This window comes from Pseudophryne corroboree (genome assembly GCF_028390025.1).
Source record: "Pseudophryne corroboree isolate aPseCor3 chromosome 3 unlocalized genomic scaffold, aPseCor3.hap2 SUPER_3_unloc_8, whole genome shotgun sequence".
NCBI classification, from domain to species: domain Eukaryota; kingdom Metazoa; phylum Chordata; class Amphibia; order Anura; family Myobatrachidae; genus Pseudophryne; species Pseudophryne corroboree.
The window spans coordinates 2,162,534-2,185,844 of NW_026967574.1; the positions used below are offsets into that span (position 1 = coordinate 2,162,534).

A 23,311-nucleotide genomic window follows, 5' to 3' on the forward strand; every position below is an offset into this window, starting at 1 on the left:
CGTGGAGGGGAGGACAGAGGTATTTAGGTGAGTGAAATGTATTGTGTTGTATCGTACTGATGAAAAAGTTCAATGAACTCTGAAACGTTGGCTTAAAGACGTGGTGTGGTCTATTCTTCTGAAGTGCCCGGAGTGCCGCCGAAGGGGTAACAGTAATATTTAAATATTGCAATATTTTTGGATCTCCCTTCCTGGGGAGGAAAACAAATCTAAAACCAAATTAGGAATTAGATATCCTGGGTTAGAATAATAACATACAGATGGAGCCAGTGTTATCTTAGCTGGCCCAGGCGTGACTACGCGATCCATCCGCCTAGTCAGGCCAGGAGTACACAGAGACGCTCCCATTCAGACCGACTCTGTCCAGGAGCACGGATGGAGACCCTCTCCATTCAAGTGAATGTGGCTCATCTCCGTCCGGGCGCATATCCCATCCAGACGGAGACGCTCACAGTGACTAGGTGCGCTTAGTCACACAAAGAGCCAAGATAATGGAGGCTCCATCTCTAGTACACATCAGCAGCAGCCATGTAAGCAGTAGGTCATGTGACATGTAAGTGGGTGACATGATTATCCTAATAAGCCCCCGTGTACTGACTATCACCATATTATAGTGACTGTGGCTGATACACATACTAGATTATAGAACTGTCCTTTCTATATACTGGGATTTGGGGATTTAGACTTTGTAGCTGTATTTGGAAGTGAGAGTGAAGCCGGTTTCTGTGTTCTTTACACCTGGGAGAGGATTGCGCACCTCTTATATCTGATTGCTGCACAAACACGAACGTGACGCGGGCAGGACCCCACAGGGGACTGTGCTGACTTGTATATCTGTGTGCGACTTACGCTGTGCTACGTATATAGGGGAATCCAATTAGCCTGATTCACCCCCTTCACCCGGCCTGCCGAATTCACCTAAAAGTGCCCAATACCTGTCGGGCAGCGAGCACTTTTTTTTAGCGAGATCCCCGCCTCCATAAAGTGCAGCGGAGTCACAGAGCAAATCCATCCTGCAGCTAATATGATTCCCCTAGAGACTCAGTCGCACCCAGATATACAAGTGTCACATTACTCAGCAGAGTCTCCTGGTGCGTCTCTACTCTGCATAAGTCACCTGATACCAGCAGAGTTGTACGAGACCTGTCAGCTCACTCACGCCAGGCTTCTCCCACTGTGTGGTATATTGAGGCTGGATGTATGAGGACACATCTGTAATAGCCTCTAATGCTTATTATCTTTCCATAATTACATATGGCGTATAGCTTTGGCGTCACACACAGTACAGATACAGTATTCAGTCTTACACATAATTATATGTATCTATAACAGCTATAGGGGCTTATATAATAGCCTGCAAGATGCAGACGTGGGAGCAATTTGTATTTCATACACAGATAAAGAACACAATAGTGTAATATTGTAGGGAGGATTCACACCCCATGTGTCCAAACAGTAATAGCAGGATAGTGTCCACGTCCCTCTCACAGTCCAGATAGTCCCACTTCCATTCTACCACCTGAATGTGATGGACAGTGACCGCCATACAAGCTCTTACACGTATGCTTATACGAAACAGAATGATGGAAACTCATATAGGTCACATAATCTTCTGGGGTCCACTCCGGGATTAGACATATAAGGGCGGAATTATTCCGACGGGAATATAAAACAGAAAAAAAGCTATAATGCAATAATTAGATGCAAACAAAAGCTTTTATTATGAAATCATACAGAGGAGTATCCGCACCATATAGATGTAACATACAATAATGTAGTTCCATTAATAATCGCCTTGTCTTATCTGCTTCCATGGCTTATGGCTGTCGCAGATTATGATTGTTGTTATATCCCTGGTGGTTTGTTATCCTGCTACTAGTAAATGTATTTATAACAAAGTTAGGGTTTTGCAATTGTTAGCTTTGTGTTCCCTGGTGGTTGGTTATCCCGCCACTCATAAATGTATTTAGGACAAAGTTTGAATTTTCAATGGTTATCTTTGTGTTTCCGTCACTTTTTACATATCACCGATTTTATTTCATTGTCTTTATTGAGGCCAAAGGGAGTGAGTGTTTTCATTTCGTATATCCACCAACCACCAGGGAACACAAAGCTAACAATTGCAAAACCCTAACTTTGTTATAAATACATATGACCAGCATATATGTATAAAAAGATTGACCAAATAGATCCTTTTGAGCACTGTTAATAGCTTTTTATTACTTTTTGTTAGTCCGCTTAAAGTCTGCTTGAAAATACATTTACAGGAAACATAGTTTCAATTCATCCTAGGGATTCCAGGATACATTAAAATGAGGGTAGAGGGTAAACCAATAGGAACAATGTATCGAGATCACATGACCAGAGTATGGAAATGAGGCACCCTATATAAGACCGTACTGCCCACTTATCAAGCACCCACTGCTCCCAGAGGAAGGCCTAACAAAGGCCGAAACGCGTTGGAGGCATCTACTGATTTTAATTCTACATCAATTCTACATTTATGCACGGAGGAGACATCGCTGGATCACCTGAAAACAACTGGGTCACGTGACCAGGAAGTACGGGACGCGACTGTGTAACCAAGCAACCGCGGGACGAGGAGAAGAAGGCGGAAGTCGTTGGTGGAGCCTCTGTGACGAACGAGAAGGGAAGACAGGTGAGTGTCCGTAGGCGGCAAGGGGTTACAAAGTGTGCGGCTCTGCAGAGCGCACTCTGAATCTCCCCCAGCGCTAGACAGGTTCCACTACCAGACCGACCGACACCCAGGGGACGGCTGCACCAGGACGCACCACGGGTGACGGGGTTTGGATAGTAGGAGCCAGTCCGGATCCCCCTCCATTTCTATTTCTCTTATTGTTAACCTGAGGCTCCTCTGAACGTGAAGACCGGTGATTCTCTTTTTTTCTACAGCTGGAATTTTTCTGTGCACATGAAGTTTTGATAGACTTGACATTCAATGGACTTGCGGGACGCCGCAATCCGACATTAGAGACTGGGCTATATACGGTTTAATTAAGAGACTTCCATTTTCAAGCAGACTTTAAGCGGACTAACAAAAAGTAATAAAAAGCTATTAACAGTGCTCAAAAGGATCTATTTGGTCAATCTTTTTATACATATATGCTGGTCATTTGTTTTTTCCTATTTACAATTTGTGCCATACGTAGCTCCCATTTAGGGTACATCACTGAAGGAGAAGAGGGCGGGTTCTGAAAAAACTAACATTAAATTATCAACACGCACTATTCTCATTGACACACTAGGATTGAGCGCAGCACTAATAGAATTAATTTAATACTTTGAGAGAAGGAAATACACAGATAGTGGCGAGATTCATACCAGCTCGCACAAGCATCCTCTACGGACTACAAGAAAAGGATTTACCGGGAGGGAGTGCGCAGGTTCCTGCAAGACTGCTTGACCAAACTTGAGGTCATCAGAGGCTAAAGAATCGACCTTGCAAAACTCAACAAACGTGTTCGACCCTGACCAAGCAGCTGCTCAACAAAGTTGCAAAGCCGAGACACCCTGGCCAGCCACCCAGGAAGAACCCATCTTACGAGTAGAGTGGGCCTTAACAGATTTTGGACACAGCAGTCCTGCCGTAGAATATGCATGCTGGATGGTGAACCTGATCCAGCATGAAATAGACTGCTTCGAAGCAGGACACCCAATTTTCTTGGGATCATAGAGGACAAAGAGTCAGATTTTCTGAGATGAGCCGTCTTCTTCACATAAATCATCAAACCCCTTACAACATCCAAGGCCTTTGAAGCAATTGAGGAGTCAGTAGCCACTGGCACCACAATAGGTTGGTAGATATGAAAACCGACACAACCTTAGGGAGCAACTGTTGACGAGTCCTGAGTTCCGCCCTATCTTCATGGAAGACCAGCTAGGGACTTTTACAAGACAAAGCCCCCAATTCCGACACACATCGAGCAGAAGCTAAGACCAACAAAGTGACCACCTTCCATGTGAGAAATTTGATTTCAGCCTCCAGTAGAGGCTCAAACCAATCTGATTGCAGGAACTGCAATACCACATCAAGATCCCAGGGTGCCGTAGGTGCCACAAAGGGAGGCTGGACGTGCAGAACCCCTTTCAAAAAGGTCTGATCCTCATGGAGGACTGCTCAGGTGTTGTATAAGAAATATTCAACAGATTTCTAATGGCCTCCATCAGTGACTGAACTCGTGTAAAAAATGCAGGCCCCCCAAACATATCCCCATCACCGTACGTAGTGTCAGAATCGGTACCCGTGTCATCTTGCATACCCTGTGCAAGATCACGTATTTGGGAACATACAGACGGGGGCCCTGAGGCGACAGAACTGGGCCAGACTGCCAGAGTGTCCTGTAAAGCCTGAGGTGCAAATTCAGATTGTGCAGCTCTATTAGAAGTCTGAGAAATCACAGATTCGATAGAGGAAAAACATTCAGGTTCCCTTGCTGTTATCTGTGCTAAACCAGTGCTATCCTGATTACATGGAAAGGTTTCCCCCCAAGAATGGCAAGAGAGACAGATTGGAGCCAACCAACACACAGCACTATATAGGCATAGGGAGACCCTAAACCAGCGCTGTGTCCCTTAATAGGTGACACAGTCTTTACACAGCCTCCCCCCCTTCTACAACCCCCTGGTACTGTACAGATAGCTGGAGTTGCTCTGGAGGGACTGCTTTTCCACTGGCAGTGTGTCTGCAGGCAGGAAAATGGTGCTGAACACTGCTGGGTCCGCTCTGAGAAGCTCCACCCCCGTGATGGCGGTGTCTTCCCGCGCTTCATAGATTATACTGGCCTGAGGATTTTGTGCTGGCTGAGATCCGCAGATCCAGACAGGCTTTCTGGTCAGTGTAGGGTTAAGGTGCCGGCTCAGGGCACCCCTCACAGCGCTGCACCATGAACAACTAAGCATCCGGAGCGTAGACCGTATTGTGCTCCTATCCTGTAGCCGCCACCTTCACATCGGCCCCCCGCTTGGTAGGGGGGTCAGTGACTCACTCACCACACTTCAGATCTGCAAAGGGGTGGCGGTATGCTGCTGGGGTGAGCGTTCCCCTGCAGCGGGGAGCGATCTATCCCCTCTGGAGCTCAGTGTCCAGTCAGCGGAGACAGTGGCTCAGACCCCGCAGGGCGGACACTGCTCCCCCCTCAGTCCCTCAGTGCAGGGAGGCTGTTGCCAGCAGCCTCCCTGTAAAATAACAAACTCTTAAAAAAACTTTCTAAAGAAGCTCTGTAGAGCTCCCCTAGCTGTGACCGGCTCCTCCAGGCACATTTTCTAAAGTGAGTCTGGTAGGAGGGGCATAAAAGGAGGAGCCAGCCCACATTATAAAACTCTTAAAGTACCAACGACTCCTGGTGGACCCGTCTATACCCCATGGTACTAATATGGACCCCAGCAACCTCTAGGATGTAAGAGAAATAAACAAGCAGGGCAGTAAGGAGGCAGAAGCTGCTTCTGGTACCTTGGACCATGTAATGTTGGGCTGGGAAGGTCAGTTAGCCAATTATGAAATAGATTTCCCATCTTACAGGCAGCTGGTGGAGGGAGTAGAGAATGGGTGTTATGTGGCAGGAATGGGCTGGTTAGGTAACAGACTGGTTTCTGCATTCTGTACCATCTGCAAGCGGTGTAATTCTTTTGCTGGGAGACCCAGGTAGATGACATTGCAGTAGTCTATGTGAGAGGATACAAATGCATGTATGACTGTAGGCAGATCTTCTGAGGGAATCAAGTACTTGATTCTGACTATGGTCCACAGATGAAAGAATGAGGATTTGAATGTGGCTGATACCCGATGTCTGTGTCAGCCACAATCGAGGACAACACAAAGATTCTGCAGTCAGCATTTTGTAACTCTGAACCCCAAAGCATAAGTCATGATGGTTCGTAAAGCTGTAGTCTTGTCCTTTGTTGGTGAGCTTCTATTATGTTTCACTAAGACTGAGTCACAGCCAACTGGCATCATCCACCCCTGGAGCTCAGCTAGACAACCATTTAGGATCAGATGTAGTTAACATCCCGGCTTTCAGTGATCCCGAACTTGAACTCCCAACATCCGGGAATGCCGACAACACTTAGCACAGCTATTCTCACTCATGGGTGTCCACGACACCCATAGAGTGGGAATAAAACCTGTGGTGAGCGCAACAAGCCACCGCGCCTGCAGCATAGCGAGCGCAGGGAGCCCGCAAAGGAACTCTATGCACTCACCCCACTGCCGGTATTCTGGTGGCCGGGATGCCGCTGGTGGTATATTGACAGCCAGCATTCTGTCCACCGGGATATCATTACCATCCCATTTAGGATTGGTGTTAGGTTCTCAGTACATGGAGCAGAAGACAAGTCATCTGCATAGCAGTGGTAGGCCAGGTCATGACGTCTGATTATTTCACCCAGTGGTAGCATGCAGATTGCAAGAAGTATAGGAGATAGGACAGAACCTTGAGGAACAATGCATGGCAATGATGATTTCTCAAATACTGTGACAGAGGTAACATTCTAAAGGCCTAACAGCTATATATATGTACTACGGGATAGTACGTATATTATGCATACACATAATAATCACAATATCAATGATCTATATTCACCATTATAGTATAAAGGCATAAGAGAATCCATTTTGTTTCTAGCTAGATGAGACAGCATATTCATTTGAACTTTATACACAGTAAGAAAGACGAAAACAACTTTGTTGGCTAGTATTAAATCCACGTACGCAGTTTAATTCCTAATAAGGAGACATGGTTAAATCACGAGGCAGCCTCATCACCAGGATGTATTGGCTAAATATCCCTTGGTTGTCGTTGCCAATTGTCCTAATATTGCATAACACTGTACTCAGGAAGCATAAAATCATATGGGAGGGTTCTAAGAATGGGCAGTTACTGTATGTTATAAAAATCATTGTATTGATATGTTTCTGTTGATTCATTTTGACCCAGGCTAAGAGAATGTAGTCTCTCGACCTGTATATGGGGGTGGTCCTTAAATAAAATAAATGTTCACTTGCTTTTCTAAATCTGACTTCCATACAGTAATTTACTTAACATTAACACAAACAACAACAACATGGTTAAAGTAGTATTTAACAGATTATACACCAGAAGATTAAAATGGTTCCTCACTTGAGTTATGTCTAATGCAGAGGATCCCAAACTGTGTGCCGTGGCTCCCTGGGGTGCCTCGGGACACTTGCAGGGTGCCCTGGGTTAATGGTCCAGGACCAATTCAAATTATTCATGGTCAATATAATAGGCAAAACCAGTTCTGGTGGCTGCCAGTCATAAAATATGTGGCCAAACAGAAGCAAATCTTGTCCCTCACCATACAACTGACCCTAAGGATGACATATAAACGCAATCTACTTAATGTAATATTTCTTTCTAAATTTCTCAATAAGAAATTTTTGGCCTAGGGGTGCCGTGAAAAAAATTCTGATATTCTAGGGCGCCGTGATTCAAAAAAGTTTGGAAACCACTGGTCTAATGTGTTCAACAAGAGCTGATTTATAGCCCACACTCAGAACATGGAAATGGCTTCTCACCTGTGTGAGTTCTCTGATGTTTAACAAGATCTGATTTCTGTAAAAAACATTTCCCACACTCAGAACAGGAAAATGGCTTCTGACCAGTGTGACTTCTCTGATGCTTAATCATATTTGATCTCTGTGCAAAACATTTCCCACACTCAGAACAGGAAAATGGCTTCTGACCTGTGTGACTTCTCTGATGTGTAACTAGATATGCTTTAATTAAAAAACATTTCCCACACTCAGAACATGGAAATGGTTTCTCACCTGTGTGACTTCTCTGATGCGTAATCATATTTGATCTCAGTGCAAAACATTTCCCACACTCGGAACATGAAAATGGCTTCTCACCTGTGTGACTTCTCTGATGTATAACAAGATTTGATTTCTGGAAAAAACATTTCCCACACTCAGAACATGGAAATGGTTTCTCACCTGTGTGACTTCTCTGATGCGTAATCATATTTGATCTCAGTGCAAAACATTTCCCACACTCAGAACAGGAAAATGTTTTTTCACCTGTGTGACTTCTCTGATGTGTAACAAGAAGTGCTTTATTTAAAAAACATTTCCCACACTCGGAACATGAAAATGGTTTCTCACCTGTGTGACTTCTCTGATGCGTAATCATATTTGATCTCTGTGCAAAACATTTCCCACACACAGAACAGGAAAATGGTTTTTCACCTGTGTGACTTCTCTGATGTTTAACAAGATCTGATTTGTATGTAAAACATTTCCCACACTCAGAACAGGAAAATGGCTTCTGACCTGTGTGACTTCTCTGATGTGTAACTAGATGTGCTTTAATAAAAAAACATTTCCCACACTCGGAACATGAAAATGGCTTCTCACCTGTGTGACTTCTCTGATGTATAACAAGATTTGACTTCTGGAAAAAACATTTCCCACACTCAGAACATGGAAATGGTTTCTCACCTGTGTGACTTCTCTGATGCGTAATCATATTTGATCTCAGTGCAAAACATTTCCCACATTCAGAACAGGAAAATGGTTTTTCATCTGTGTGACTTCTCTGATGTGTAACAAGAAGTGCTTTACTTAAAAAACATTTCCCACACTCGGAACATGAAAATGGTTTCTCACCTGTGTGACTTCTCTGATGCGTAATCATATTTGATCTCTGTGCAAAACATTTCCCACATTCAGAACAGGAAAATGGTTTTTCACCTGTGTGACTTCTCTGATGTTTAACAAGAAGTGCTTTACTTAAAAAACATTTCCCACACTCGGAACATGAAAATGGTTTTTCACCTGTGTGACTTCTCTGATGCGTAATCATATTTGATCTCTGTGCAAAACATTTCCCACACTCAGAACAGGAAAATGGTTTTTCACCTGTGTGACTTCTCTGATGTTTAACAAGAAGTGCTTTACTTAAAAAACATTTCCCACACTCGGAACATGAAAATGGTTTCTCACCTGTGTGACTTCTCTGATGCATAATCATATTTGATCTCTGTGCAAAACATTTCCCACACACAGAACAGGAAAATGGTTTTTCACCTGTGTGACTTCTCTGATGTTTAACAAGATCTGATTTGTATGTAAAACATTTCTCACACTCAGAACATGGAAATGGCCTCTCACCTGCCTTAGCTGGCTGATCGGTAATACGCTTTGTGTTCTGTGTAAAACATTTGGCATCTATAGAACAAGGAAACACTGCATCTACTCTCAGAGCTATAACAGATGCACCAATATCAGAGTGATCAGGAGAACATTTCCCAGGATCAGAAGGACCAGCTGATAGAGCTGGATGTATAATTGGGGTAATGGTGTTATCTCCTGGAGAATCCTGTCTACTGTCATTATATTTTATGTCACAATCCGGGGATAACATTAGATGTCCTTCTGAGATATTCCTGCTTGTGTGTCCATCTGCTGGAAATAAAATACATTATGGAATTCAAATTGGCAAATAATTATAAAATGAGTAGACAAGACCCAGGATGTCATAGGGTACAATTTATATTTCTAGAACTGACACTAACCTGTACTATAGCTCTGGCTTTTTTTTATGTTGTTGTTGTTTTAAAAAGACTAATATGCTTGTACTGGAGCTTGATCAACGCTGAATGCTCATGTGGGATTACTAGAGGTGACATGGATGCCCATGTGGGGTTACTAGAGGTGACATGGACGCTCATGTGGGATTACTAGAGGTGACACGGACGCTCATGTGGGATTACTAGAGGTGACACGGACGCTCATGTGGGATTACTATAGGTGACACGGACGCTCATGTGGGATTACTAGAGGTGACACAGACGCTCATGTGGGATTACTAGAGGTGACACGGACGCCCATGTGGGATTACTAGAGGTGACATGGACGCCCATGTGGGATTACTAGAGGTGACATGGACGCCCATGTGGGATTACTAGAGGTGACATGGACGCTCATGTGGGATTACTAGAGGTGACATGGACGCTCATGTGGGATTACTAGAGGTGACATGGACGCTCATGTGGGATTACTAGAGGTGACATGGACGCTCATTTGGGATTACTAGAGGTGACACGGACGCCCATGTGGGATTACTAGAGGTGACACGGACGCCCATGTGGGATTACTAGAGGTGACACGGACGCTCATGTGGGATTACTAGAGGTGACACGGGCGCTCATGTGGGATTACTAGAGGTGACACGGACGCTCATGTCGGATTACTAGAGGTGACACGGACGCCCATGTGGGATTACTAGAGGTGACACGGACGCTCATGTGGGATTACTAGAGGTGACACGGACGCTCATGTGGGATTACTAGAGGTGACACGGACGCCCATGTGGGATTACTAGAGGTGAGACAGAGGCTCATGTGGGATTACTAGAGGTGACACAGACGCTCATGTGGGATTACTAGAGGTGACACGGACGCTCATGTGGGATTACTAGAGGTGACACGGACGCTCATGTGGGATTACTAGAGGTGACATGGACGCTCATGTGGGATTACTAGAGGTGACATGGACGCCCATGTGGGATTACTAGAGGTGACATGGACGCTCATGTGGGATTACTAGAGGTGACATGGACGCTCATGTGGGATTACTAGAGGTGACATGGACGCTCATGTGGGATTACTAGAGGTGACATGGGGATTTCAATAACAAAACAATAAAACACCAAAGAAGAGAAAAGAGGATTTTAAATTACCTATCGGTAAATCCTTTTCTCATAGTACATAAGGGATAGTGGGGACACTTCGCACGATGGGTGTAAAAGGGGTCCAAAGGAGCCGGTGCACTTTAAATTAAATCCACAGGATACAGGATATTATTTCGGATTTGGCGGTTAATAAGGCCCCGGCCCCGGATGGTTTCATGAGTGAATATTTCAAAATACTTTGACAGGAAATTAACCCGATCTTGTTAGATCTCTATGGTTTAATACATAGACAATCCCCCAAGTATCCTACATTTAACACAACTCACACTATTTTTTCGCCCAAACCAGATAAAGACCCCCAATTAGTTTCATTCTACAGACCAATTATGTTACTAAACCTTGATTTAAAAATATTGGCAAAAATAATGGCTAATAGATCACATTCCATTCTGCCAGATTTACTTACTCCCAACCAGCTCGGATTTGTGAAAGGTCGGCATTCCATTTAATTCATTGGAATGGCTATAGCAGCCACAGTTTGCTCAGTAAAGGATGTTAACTCGTCCAATCTATTATTGAGTCTAGATACCCAAAATGCCTTTGATATGATACTATGGCCGCATCTCTATGAAACCCTCACGCGCAGAGCATTCGGATAAGATATTATAGGCTGGATACAGGGTTTTTATGATTCCCCAAGGACAACTCTACTTCTCAATGGAATGGTGATGAAGTAATGATGCATAGAGGAACTAGACAGGAGTGTCCCTTATCCCCCGTACCATTTAACCTATCCTTGGACCCTCTTCTTAGGCTAATACAGCAAGACTCTCACATTCAATGTATTAAAATAAGAATTTACTTACCGATAATTCTATTTCTCGTAGTCCGTAGTGGATGCTGGGGACTCCGTAAGGACCATGGGGAATAGCGGCTCCGCAGGAGACTGGGCACAAAAGTAAAGCTTTAGAACTACCTGGTGTGCACTGGCTCCTCCCCCTATGACCCTCCTCCAAGCCTCAGTTAGGTACTGTGCCCGGACGAGCGTACACAATAAGGAAGGATTTATGAATCCCGGGTAAGACTCATACCAGCCACACCAATCACACCGTACAACTCGTGATCTAAACCCAGTTAACAGTATGATAACAGAGGAGCCTCTAGAAAAGATGGCTCACTACAGCAATAACCCGATTTTTTGGTAACAATAACTATGTACCAGTATTGCAGACAATCCGCACTTGGGATGGGCGCCCAGCATCCACTACGGACTACGAGAAATAGAATTATCGGTAAGTAAATTCTTATTTTCTCTGACGTCCTAGTGGATGCTGGGGACTCCTTAAGGACCATGGGGATTATACCAAAGCTCCCAAACGGGCGGGAGAATGCGGATGACTCTGCAGCACCAAATGAGAGAACTCCAGGTCCTCCTCAGCCAGGGTATCAAATTTGTAGAATTTTACAAACGTATTTGCTCCTGACCAAGTAGCTGCTTGGCAAAGTTGTAAAGCCGAGACCCCTCGGGCAGCCGCCCAAGATGAGCCCACCTTCCTTGTGGAATGGGCTTTTACAGATTTTGGCTGTGGCAGGCCTGCCACAGAATGTGCAAGCTGAATTGTACTACAAATCCAACGAGCAATAGTCTGCTTAGAAGCAGGAGCACCCAGCTTGTTGGGTGCATACAGAATAAACAACGTGTCAGATTTTCTGACTCCAGCCGTCCTGGAAACCTATATTTCCAGGGCTCTGACAACGTTTAGCAACTTGGAGTCCTCCAAGTCCCTAGTAGCCGCAGGCACCACAATAGGCTGATTCAAGTGAAACGCTGAAAACCACCTTAGGGAGAAACTGAGGACAAATCCTCAATTCCGCCCTGTCCGAATGAAAAATCAGATGAGGGCTTTTACAGGATAAAGCCGCCAATTCTGACACGCACCTGGCCCAGGCCAGGGCCAACAGCATGACCACTTTCCATGTGAGATATTTTAACTCCACATATTTAAGTGGTTCAAACCAATGTGACTTTTGGAACCCAAAAACTACATTTAGATCCCAAGGTGCCACTGGAGGCACAAAAGGAGGCTGTATATACAGTACCCCTTTCACAAACGTCTGAACTTCATGGACTGAAGCTAGTTCTTTTTGGAAGAAAATTGACAGGGCCGAAATTTGAACCTTAATGGACCCCCATTTCAGGCCCATAGACACTCCTGTTTGCAGGAAATGTAGGAATCGACCTAGTTGAAAATTCCTCCGTCGGGGCCTTACTGGCCTCGCACCACGCAACATATTTTCGCCAAATGCGGTGATAATGTTTTGCGGTTATATCTTTCCTGGCTTTGATCAGGATAGGAATGACTTCATCCGGAATGCCTTTCTCCTTCAGGATCCGGCGTTCAACCGCCATGCCGTCAAACGTAGCCGCGGTAAGTCTTGGAACAGACAGGGTCCTTGCTGGAGCAGGTCCCTTCTTAGAGGTAGAGGCCACGGATCCTCCGTGAGCATCTCTTGAAGTTCCGGTTACCAAGTCCTTCTTGGCCAATCCGGAGCCACGAATATAGTGCTTACTCCTCTCCATCTTATAATTCTCAGTACCTTGGGTATGAGAGGCAGAGGAGGGAACACATACACTGACTGGTACACCCACTGTGTTACCAGAGCGTCTACAGCTATTGCCTGAGGGTCCCTTGACCTGGCACAATACTTGTCGAGTTTTATAAACATGTGGAAGACTTCTGGGTGAAGTCCCAACTCTCCCGGGTGGAGGTCGTGTCTGCTGAGGAAGTCTGCTTCCCAGTTGTCCACTCCCGGAATGAATACTGCTGACAGTGCTATCACATGATTTTCCGCCCAGCGAAGAATCCTTGCAGCTTCTGCCATTGCCCTCCTGCTTCTTGTGTCACCCTGTCTGTTTACGTGGGTGACTTCCATGATGTTGTCCGAATGGATCAATTCCGGGTGACCTTGAAGCAGAGGTCTTGCTGAGCTTGGAGCATTGTAAATGGCCCTTAGCTTCAGGATATTTATGTGAAGTGATGTCTCCAGGCTTGACCATAAGCTCTGGAAATTCCTTCCCTGTGTGACTGCTCCCCAGCCTCGCAGGCTGGCATCCGTGGTCACCAGGACCCAGTCCTGAATGTGCGGCCCTCTAGAAGATGAGCACTCTGCAACCACCACAGGAGAGACACCCTTGTGCTTGGTGACAGGGTTATCCGCTGATGCATCTGAAGATGCGACCCGGACCATTTGTCCAGCAGGTCCCACTGGAAAGTTCTTGCGTGGAATCTGCCGAATGGGATTGCTTCGTAGGAAGCCACCATTTTCCCCAGAACCATTTCATTGATGTAATGAGACTTGGCTCGGTTATAGGAGGTTCCCGACTAGCTCAGATTACTCCCTGACTTTCTCCTCCAGGAGAAACACCTTTTTCTGGACTGTGTCCAGGATCATCCCTAGGAACAGAAGACGAGTCGTCGGAATCAGCTGCGATTTTGGAATATTGAGAATCCAATCGTGCTGCCGCAACACTACCTGAGATAGTGCTACACCGACCTCCAACTGTTCCCTGGATCTTACCCTTATCAGGGAATCGTCCAAGTAAGGGATAACTAAAATTCCCTTCCTTCGAAGGAGTATCATCCTTTCGGCCATTACCTTGGTAAAGACCCGGGGTGCCGTGGACCATCCATACGGCAGCGTCTGAAACTGATAGTGACAGTTCTGTACCATAAACCTGAGGTACCCTTGGTGAGAAGGGTAAATTGGGACATGAAGGTAAGCATCCTTGATGTCCCGAGACATCATGTAGTCCCCTTCTTCCAGGTTCGCAATCACTGCTCTGAGTGACTCAATCTTGAATTTGAACCTCCGTATGTAAGTGTTCAAGATTTTAGATTTAGAATCGGTCTCACCGAGCCGTCCGGCTTCGGTACCACAACAGTGTGGAATAATACCCCGTTCCCTGTTGCAGGAGGGGTACCTTGATTATCACCTGCTGGGAATACAGCTTGTGAATGGCTTCCAAAACTGCCTCCCTGTCAGAAGGAGACATCGGTAAAGCCGACTTTAGGAAACGGCGAGGGGGAGACGTCTCAAATTCCAATTTGTACCCCTGAGATATCACCTGAAGGATCCAGGGGTCTACTTGCGAGTGAGCCCACTGCGCGCTGAAATTCATTGAGACGGGCCCCCACCGTGCCTGATTCTGCTTGTAAAGCCCCAGCGTCATACTGAGGGCTTGGCAGAGGCGGGAGAGGGTTTCTGTTCCTAGCAACTGGCTGATTTCTGCAGCCTTTTTCCTCTCCCTCTGTCACGGGGCAGAAATGAGGAACCTTTTGCCCGCGTGCCCACGAAAAGACTGCGCCTGATAATACGGCGTCTTCTTATGTTGAGAGGCGACCTGGGGTACAAACGTGGATTTCCCAGCTGTTGCCGTGGCCACCAGGTCTGAAAGACCGACCCCAAATAACTCCTCCCCTTAATAAGGCAATACTTCCAAATGCCGTTTGGAATCCGCATCACCTGACCACTGTCGTGTCCATAACCCTCTACTGGCAGAAATGGACAACGCACTTAGACTTGATGCCAGTCGGCAAATATTCCGCTGTGCATCACGCATATATAGAAATGCATCTTTTAAATGCTCTATAGGCAATAATATACTGTCCCTATCTAGGGTATCAATATTTTCAGTCAGGGAATCCGACCACGCCAACCCAGCACTGCACATCCAGGCTGAGGCGATTGCTGGTCGCAGTATAACACCAGTATGTGTGTAAATACATTTTAGGATACCCTCCTGCTTTCTATCAGCAGGATCCTTAAGGGCGACCATCTCAGGAGAGGGTAGAGCCCTTGTTCTTACAAGCGTGTGAGCGCTTTATCCACCCTAGGGGGTGTTTCCCAACGCACCCTAACCTCTGGCGGGAAAGGATATAATGCCAATAACATTTTAGAAATTATCAGTTGTTATCGGGGGAAAACCACGCATCATCACACACCTCATTTAATTTCTCAGATTCAGGAAAACTACAGGTAATTTTTCCTCACCGAACATAATACCCCTTTTTGGTGGTACTCGTATTATCAGAAATGTGTAAAACATTTTTCATTGCCTCAATCATGTAACGTGTGGCCCTACTGGAAGTCACATTTGTCTCTTCACCGTCGACACTGGAGTCAGTATCCGTGTCGGCGTCTATATATGCCATCTGAGGTAACGGGCGCTTTAGAGCCCCTGACGGCCTATGAGACGCCTGGACAGGCACAAGCTGAGTAGCCGGCTGTCTCATGTCAACCACTGTCTTTTATACAGAGCTGACACTGTCACGTAATTCCTTCCAACAGTTCATCCACTCAGGTGTCGACCCCCTAGGGGGTGACATCACTATTACAGGCAATCTGCTCCGTCTCCACATCATTTTTCTCCTCATACATGTCGACACAAACGTACCGACACACAGCACACACACAGGGAATGCTCTGATAGAGGACAGGACCCCACTAGCCCTTTGGGGAGACAGAGGGAGAGTTTGCCAGCACACACCAGAGCACTATATATATACAGGGATAACCTTATATAAGTGTTTTTCCCTTTATAGCTGCTGTATTGTTTATACTGCGCCTAATTAGTGCCCCCCTCTCTTTTTTAACCCTTTCTGTAGTGTAGTGACTGCAGGGGAGAGCCAGGGAGCTTCCCTCCAACGGATCTGTGAGGGAAAATGGCGCTAGTGTGCTGAGGAGATAGGCTCCGCCCCCTTCTCGGCGGCCTTATCTCCCGTTTTTCTATGTATTCTGGCAGGGGTTAAATTCATCCATATAACCCAGGAGCTATATGTGATGCATTTTTTTTTGCCATCCAAGGTGTTTTTATTGCGTCTCAGGGCGCCCCCCCCCAGCGCCCTGCACCCTCAGTGACCGGAGTGTGAAGTGTGCTGAGAGCAATGGCGCACAGCTGCGGTGCTGTGCGCTACCTTGTTGAAGACAGGACGTCTTCTGCCGCCGATTTTCCGGACCTCTTCTGTCTTCTGGCTCTGTAAGGGGGCCGGCGGCGCGGCTCTGGGACCTATCCATGGCTGGGCCTGTGATCGGTCCCTCTGGAGCTAATGTCCAGTAGCCTAAGAAGCCCAATCCACTCTGCACGCAGGTGAGTTCGCTTCTTCTCCCCTTAGTCCCTCGGTGCAGTGAGCCTGTTGCCAGCAGGTCTCACTGAAAATAAAAAACCTAAAACTAAACTTTCACTAAGCAGCTCAGGAGAGCCACCTAGTGTGCACCCTTCTCGTTCGGGCACAAAAATCTAACTGAGGCTTGGAGGAGGAGCCAGTGCACACCAGGTAGTTCTAAGGCTTTACTTTTGTGCCCAGTCTCCTGCGGAGCCGCTATTCCGCATGGTCCTTACGGAGTCCCCAGCATCCACTAGGACGTCAGAGAAAATAAGATCTACGGAGATTAAAGCCACAGCATTTGCTGATGATTTGTTGATATACTTATCCGATTCTAGATCCTCATTACCACACTTGTTGTCATTGTTACAGGATTTTGGGGCTATATCAGGCCTTCAGATCAACCCCGACAAATCTGTGGCTCTATATCTAAGGCCAGGATATACACGTCCGTTTTGGCATGCAACTGTACCTTTTACTTGGGCTAAAAGACACATCTCTTATTTAGGGGTATTGATTTTTAAAAATCCTTCTCTTTACAAACTGAATTTATCTAGGGATATTACATCAATGATTAGGGACCTGGAGGGGTGGCGTTGTCTCCAGCTCTCCTACTTGGGTAGAGCTAACTTACTTAAAATGATCTCTTTTCCCAGATTGCTGTATTTACTCCAGTCATTACCCTTGGTACTTACCAAAGAAGACATGAAAAAATTAATTCGGCATTGGTGAAAGGGGGGGGGGGGGAATTAACTTTCCCAATTTGACACATTACAACCATGCTGCTCTGTTACACCACCTCCGGGATTGGCTACATAATTCTAGTATTTACACTGATCCCGCTTTAGAGCAGGCCTTTTTACAAGATATGAACTGCAGGGGAGGGAGAAAACCTGGTGAGACGAACAGAGCGCACAGTTCCTTTCACCATGCTGACATAGGACATTTACATTCACACACAATACAGAGAACAACAGGTACAAGCAAGCCTGCCCAGTCTATTGTATGTGGAGATGCTCATAGAGGAGGAACCTACTACACTGCGCAGGGGTTTGGGTTTTGGGATATAGTGCTGCTAATAATTGTACTGTGTTACCTCATACTGCAAGTTATATCATGTCTGCTTCTGAGGGTAACGGTTTCTGGGGCGGAACACACTGCCGGTGTTGCTGATGCCACGGGGCCATATGAGGAGAATATAGCAGCTGTGGGCTCTGGTTCATTGGGACTGTGGCAACGGAGGCACATACTGACCCTCCATGGGCCGCTTTTTCCACGCTTCTGCATACGCTAGTTCATAAACTAACACCGCCTATGGGACCCCCAATTCCGGTGCAACCGTATGTGGTCCGTGCAGCTAACCCGCCATGGGCGGACGATTTATCTGCTCAATTAAAGAAGTTGAACCAGTCCCTGACTACTAAGAAGTCTGACCATCGCTCGCCTAAGTCCAAGAGGTCCTCTAAGCGAGCACTCGTCTCCTCACAATCCACTGCTGTCACTGACACCTCGTCTGATGAAGACAGCACATACACTGACCCCACAAGTTCTTACTCAGATACGGCTGATGGGGAGGGTAGTTCACATGTGGATGTTCCTGATCTTTTGAAGGCTATTAAGTTAATTCTGCAGATTACGGATGATCCCGAGCCATCCGTTCCTCCTAAGAAACCAGATAGGTTCAAGCGTCAGAAGATGATTAAACAAGTTTTACCTCAGTCTGATCACCTAGTGGATATACGTCAGGAACCCTGGCAAAGCCCGGGTACGAATTTTGTGCCTCAAAAGAAGATGCTGGCTTGCTATCCCCTCGCGCCAGAGCTGTCTAAGAATTGGGAAACACCTCTTCCAGTAGACTCACATGTGGCTAGGATGGTGGTTTCTTCAGCTCTACCGGTCACCACCGTCACGTCTCTAAAAGAGCCTATGGATAAATGTGTGGAGGGTTGTCTGAAAGCGAATTACACCCTCACGGGTACTGCACAAAGGCACATTATTGCAGCTACATGGGCGGCAGAGGCTATTGAAGCATGTCCTTGGAGTTAGAAGCTGAAATCTCCTCTGACCATGCTAGACAATGCTTGTCATATATTGTCACAGCTTCTCGCTATATTAAAGAGGCGGCTTCTGATGCCGGTATCCTAGCAGCCAAGGCCTCTACTACGTCAGTCCTGGCTCGCAGGATATTGTGGCTGAGATCCTGGTCTGTGGATCTGGACTCTAGAAAAACCCTGGAGGTACTCCCTTTCAAGGGGGATATTCTGTTTGGGGAGGACTTAAATAAGATAGTGGCTGACTTGGCTACTACCAAAACTGCCTGTCTGCCTAATACAGCTCCTTCTGTGTCGAAGGCCAAAGGCACGTCCTTTCGCCCCTTTCGTCCTTCAGGTAAAGCAAAAGGTCAGGCGTACCATAAGCAGGCCCGCACTTCCAAACCTGGTAAGCCGAAGCCAAAAAGAGCCTGGGCTGCCCGTCAGCCAGCAGCCAAGACCGATAAGCCTGCCGCATGACGGGGAGGCCGATAAGCCTGCCGCATGACGGGGCGGGCCTCCCCCTGGCGGATCCCAGGGTGGGGGGCCGGCTTCTAGGGTATACCCAGGAATGGTTGAAGACCACTTCAGATGCCTGGGTACGGGAAGACGTCACTCGAGGTTACGCCATAGCCTTCAAAAACCGACCCCCTCATTGATTTTGCCAGACAGACGTCCCGTCGGACCAGAGAATTGCAAACACTCTGCATTCGGTGGTACAGACCCGTCTGGATACAGGAGTCGTAGTACAGGTGCCTCTTGCTCAGTGGGGCCGGGGGTACTATTCCCCGCTGTTTCTAGTCCCGAAACCGAATGGGTCCTCCCGGCCCATTCTCAACCTCAAGGCACTGAACAAGTTTGTGAAGGTTTCCAAGTTCCGTATGAAACCCTTCGCTCTATAGTTCTAGCCTTGGAACCTGGGGACTACATGGTCTCCCTAGACATACAGGAAGCTTACCTACATATTCCTATAGCAGTGTCACATCAACAATACCTGAGGTTCGCTATTGGCAACCTCCATTACCAGTTTCGGGCGTTATCTTTTGGTTTAACAACGGCTCCGCAAGTCTTCACCATAGTTATGGCGGTGATGACGGTGTACTCCGCCGTCAAGGGGTCAGGATACTGCTGTATCTGGACGACTTGTTAATCCTGGCAAATTCCCCAGATCTTCTCTTGCGTCATCTGGATATGACGGTCCGGTTTCTACAAGCCCACGGGTGGCTCATCAACTGGAAGAAATCCTCCCTGGTCCCTGCTCAGAGCATGGTGCATCTGGGAGCGCTGTTGGACACTCACAACCAGAGGTTGTTATTGTCTCAGGAGAAAGTCCTGAAACTTCAGGACAGGATTCGTTGCTTCCTTTCTCGTCCGCAAGTGTTGATACATTCAGCAATGCAGGTGCTGGGCCTCATGGTGTCAGCATTCGACATGGTGGAGTATGCTTAATTCCATTCTCGCCCCCTCCAGAAGCTGATTCTAGCCAAGTGGGATGGCCTGCCTCACCGGATCAGGTCTCAAATGATCTCTTTGACTCCGGAGGTCCGTCTGTCACTGGTGGCTCCAGGACTGACAATTGTGCAGAGGCCGTCCTTTCTGGATATCCAACTGGGTCCTGTTAACGACAGATGCCAGTCTAAGAGGTTGGGGCGTGGTGCTGGAGCAGCACTCCTTGCAGGGTCGGTGGACCAAGGAGGAATCTCTCCTCTCGATCAACATTCTGGAATTCCGGGCGGTCTTCAATGCGTTGAACCTAGCCCAGCATTTGATTCAGAACCGTCCTGTTCAAGTACAGTTGGACAACGCCACCACAGTGGCTTACATAAATCATCAAGGCGGCACTCGAAGCGGTTTGGCAATGAAGGAAGCCTCAGGGATTCTACGTTGGGCAGAGCGTCATCTACCGGCAATATCGGCAATATTCATTCCGGGATTCCTGAATTGGGAAGCGGACTTTCTCAGTGGTCAGGACGTGCATGCCGGCGAGTGGGACCTCCATCCAGAAGTGTTTCAACTCCTTGTGGAAAGGTGGGGCCTTCCTGTCACAACTGAGGGCTGGAGACCGTGACTGGGAGCCTCAGTTGTAGGGGTTGACGGGTACCTGAATGTTGGAGGAGCGATGGGACTCCTGGACATGCGTAAAGACAGTAGCAAGGATGCCCGAAGGCGTGACCACGACAACTGGAAATATCTTTCAGTGATTTTATTAAATGAAAGTCATAAAACGTGCAAAAACAATAGAAAGTCACAAGTGGAAATTTAGGTGTGCAACTGGTTAATACCAGTAACCTGGAATGTAGAGAAAAGTTCTGTAAACTGCAAATGAAGCTAGGGTTCGCTGGAAAATTGAAATAGAAGCTTGAGTGCGCTGGAAAACTGTAGTTTTGAAGAGTGGCTGCTGGAAAGCCGGAATACAGACACAGGTGAGTAAGGTGATGTTGTAGAGGGTTAATCACAGTGTTGTCGTGTTACACCACAGAGTGTAACACAGAGGAGTCAGGCTTGAATGCAGGAGAGTTCACTGGAGAATTTGTAGAAGACTGCACACAGGAACCACTGGAGACAAATGAAGCACTGACCTCTATCTGGCCCAGACACAGGATACTTATACCTGCAGCTATGCAGGCATTGGCTGGGCAATTATGCAGATTTCAGAGCCAGTAGATTGGAGGAGCTGGAACATGTGATTGCATCCAACATGGCTGCGCCCATGCTGGAAGTAAGATGGAAAACCTGGTTTGGAACACAATGTAGAAACATAGTAGTAATTGCGGCTCCGGCCGCAGAGGACAGGAGAAGCCAAGCAACAAGTGCATGCTGAGACACGTGGAAGGCAGCGGAGGCCGCGGAGGGCGTACAACCAGAAGGGAGATAGTGTCTCAGTACTCGGATCGTGACAGTACCCCCCCCCCCCCTTTTAGGAGTGGCCCCAGGACACTTCTTAAGTTTTCCTGGCCATCTGGAATGGAACTTCTGGATGAAGACTTGTGCCAACTTGGAAGTGGGGAATCCATGACAGAATCCATCGAGGAATGAACCCACGGACGATGAGGAACAGACAAGGAAACCAGTTGCCTAGTGGGTGACTGGCGGGATACTTTGTGCTGGGCAGATTTTGGGCAGGAGGCCACAAATTCAGCAAAGTCCTTTTTTAGGGTCGGCCACCAGTTTGACCTGGAAACGACTTTTAAGGTCTTGCGTATGCCCGCATGTCCGGCAAAGCGAGAGGAATGTGCCCGATGCAAGAGCTTCCTCCTGAAAGCCGGCTTCACTAAATTTTTCCCTGGCAGGGGCATAGAGTCCATCCTCACTGCGGAGAACGCCACTGGATCAACAATACAATGCTTGACAGTAGACTCAGACTAATTTTCTTGCTCCCGGAAGCGGGAACGGGCATCAGCCTTGTGATTCGGTGACCCTGGACAAATCTGTAGTTTGGAGATTTGGCACGAAGGAGACGGGACATCAGAAGACCTGTAGGAGGATATGCGAACTGGAAGCTCTTTTTGGAGACAGGTCTCTGAGCAGGAAGGACCCCATGCCAGGATACGGGTCGACTTCCAATCAACTTGAGGATTATGCAGACGTAGCTATGGAAGGCCTAGGACCACAGGATGGGTGGCCCTGGGGATAACCTGGAAAGAAATCAACTCTGTATGCAGATCCCCTACCTTCAGACGGATAGGTAGGGTCTTGGAGGTAATCACCGCATTAGGAATCCTACTGCCGTCCACGGCAGTTAGAGATATCGGTGATGACAGTCTTTCAGTGGGTAGAGACCACTGCTTAATGAACCTCTCTGTAATAAAGTTTCCGGTTGCTCCAGAATCCAATAAGGCAGTGAGATTCTTAGTACGCTGAGCCAACTGCAGAGAAACGGAGAGATTGCAGTTACTTGGAAATGGAGAGAAATTCGTCACTCCTAGCTGGTCTTCTCCTTGGTGGGCTAGGACTTGAGGTTGTCCCGGACGCTTGGGACAGGATTTGATAACATGAGAAGATTCGGCACAATACAAACAGACACGCTCAGCAAGATGTCTACTACGCTCTGCCTGAGATAAACGAGAGCGACCTATCTGCATAGGTTCCTCCCTAGACGGAGATGGCTGACGAGGAATGGAAACAGTAGGAATCCTGGGAAATGTGGATCTTCCTCGTTCAACAGCCCTTTCACGGAACCGTAAATCGACCTTAGTGCAGAGGGAAATGAGCTCGTTTAAAGTTAAAGGCAAGTCTCTAGCAGCGAGCTCATCTTTGATACGCTCGGATAGCCCTCCCCAGAAGGCTGCATAAAGAGCATCATCATTCCAGGAGACTTCAGATGCCAAGGTCTGGAATTGCACCAAATACTGACCAACAGTTTGCGTCCCCTGACGCAGTCGAAGGATCTCTGAAGAAGCTGATGTCACTCGACCTGGCTCATCGAAAATTCGTCTGAACGTTG

General features: G+C 47.0%; 2 protein-coding genes across 2 annotated transcripts in view; one reads left to right on the forward strand and one right to left on the reverse strand.

Annotated features, from left to right (window-relative positions):
• LOC134984782 (zinc finger protein 585B-like) overlaps window positions 1-23,311 on the forward strand; it is a 671,664-nt gene that overhangs the window by 44,270 nt on the left and 604,083 nt on the right. The window lies entirely within an intron of this gene.
• Window positions 5,570-9,113, reverse strand: LOC134984760 (oocyte zinc finger protein XlCOF22-like; the record flags this gene model as incomplete). The annotated part of the gene is made up of 4 exons (XM_063950250.1): window positions 5,570-5,682; window positions 6,336-6,449; window positions 7,604-8,059; window positions 8,396-9,113. Coding segments are annotated over 4 exons (1,401 nt in total), but the record flags the coding sequence as incomplete, so codon positions are not given.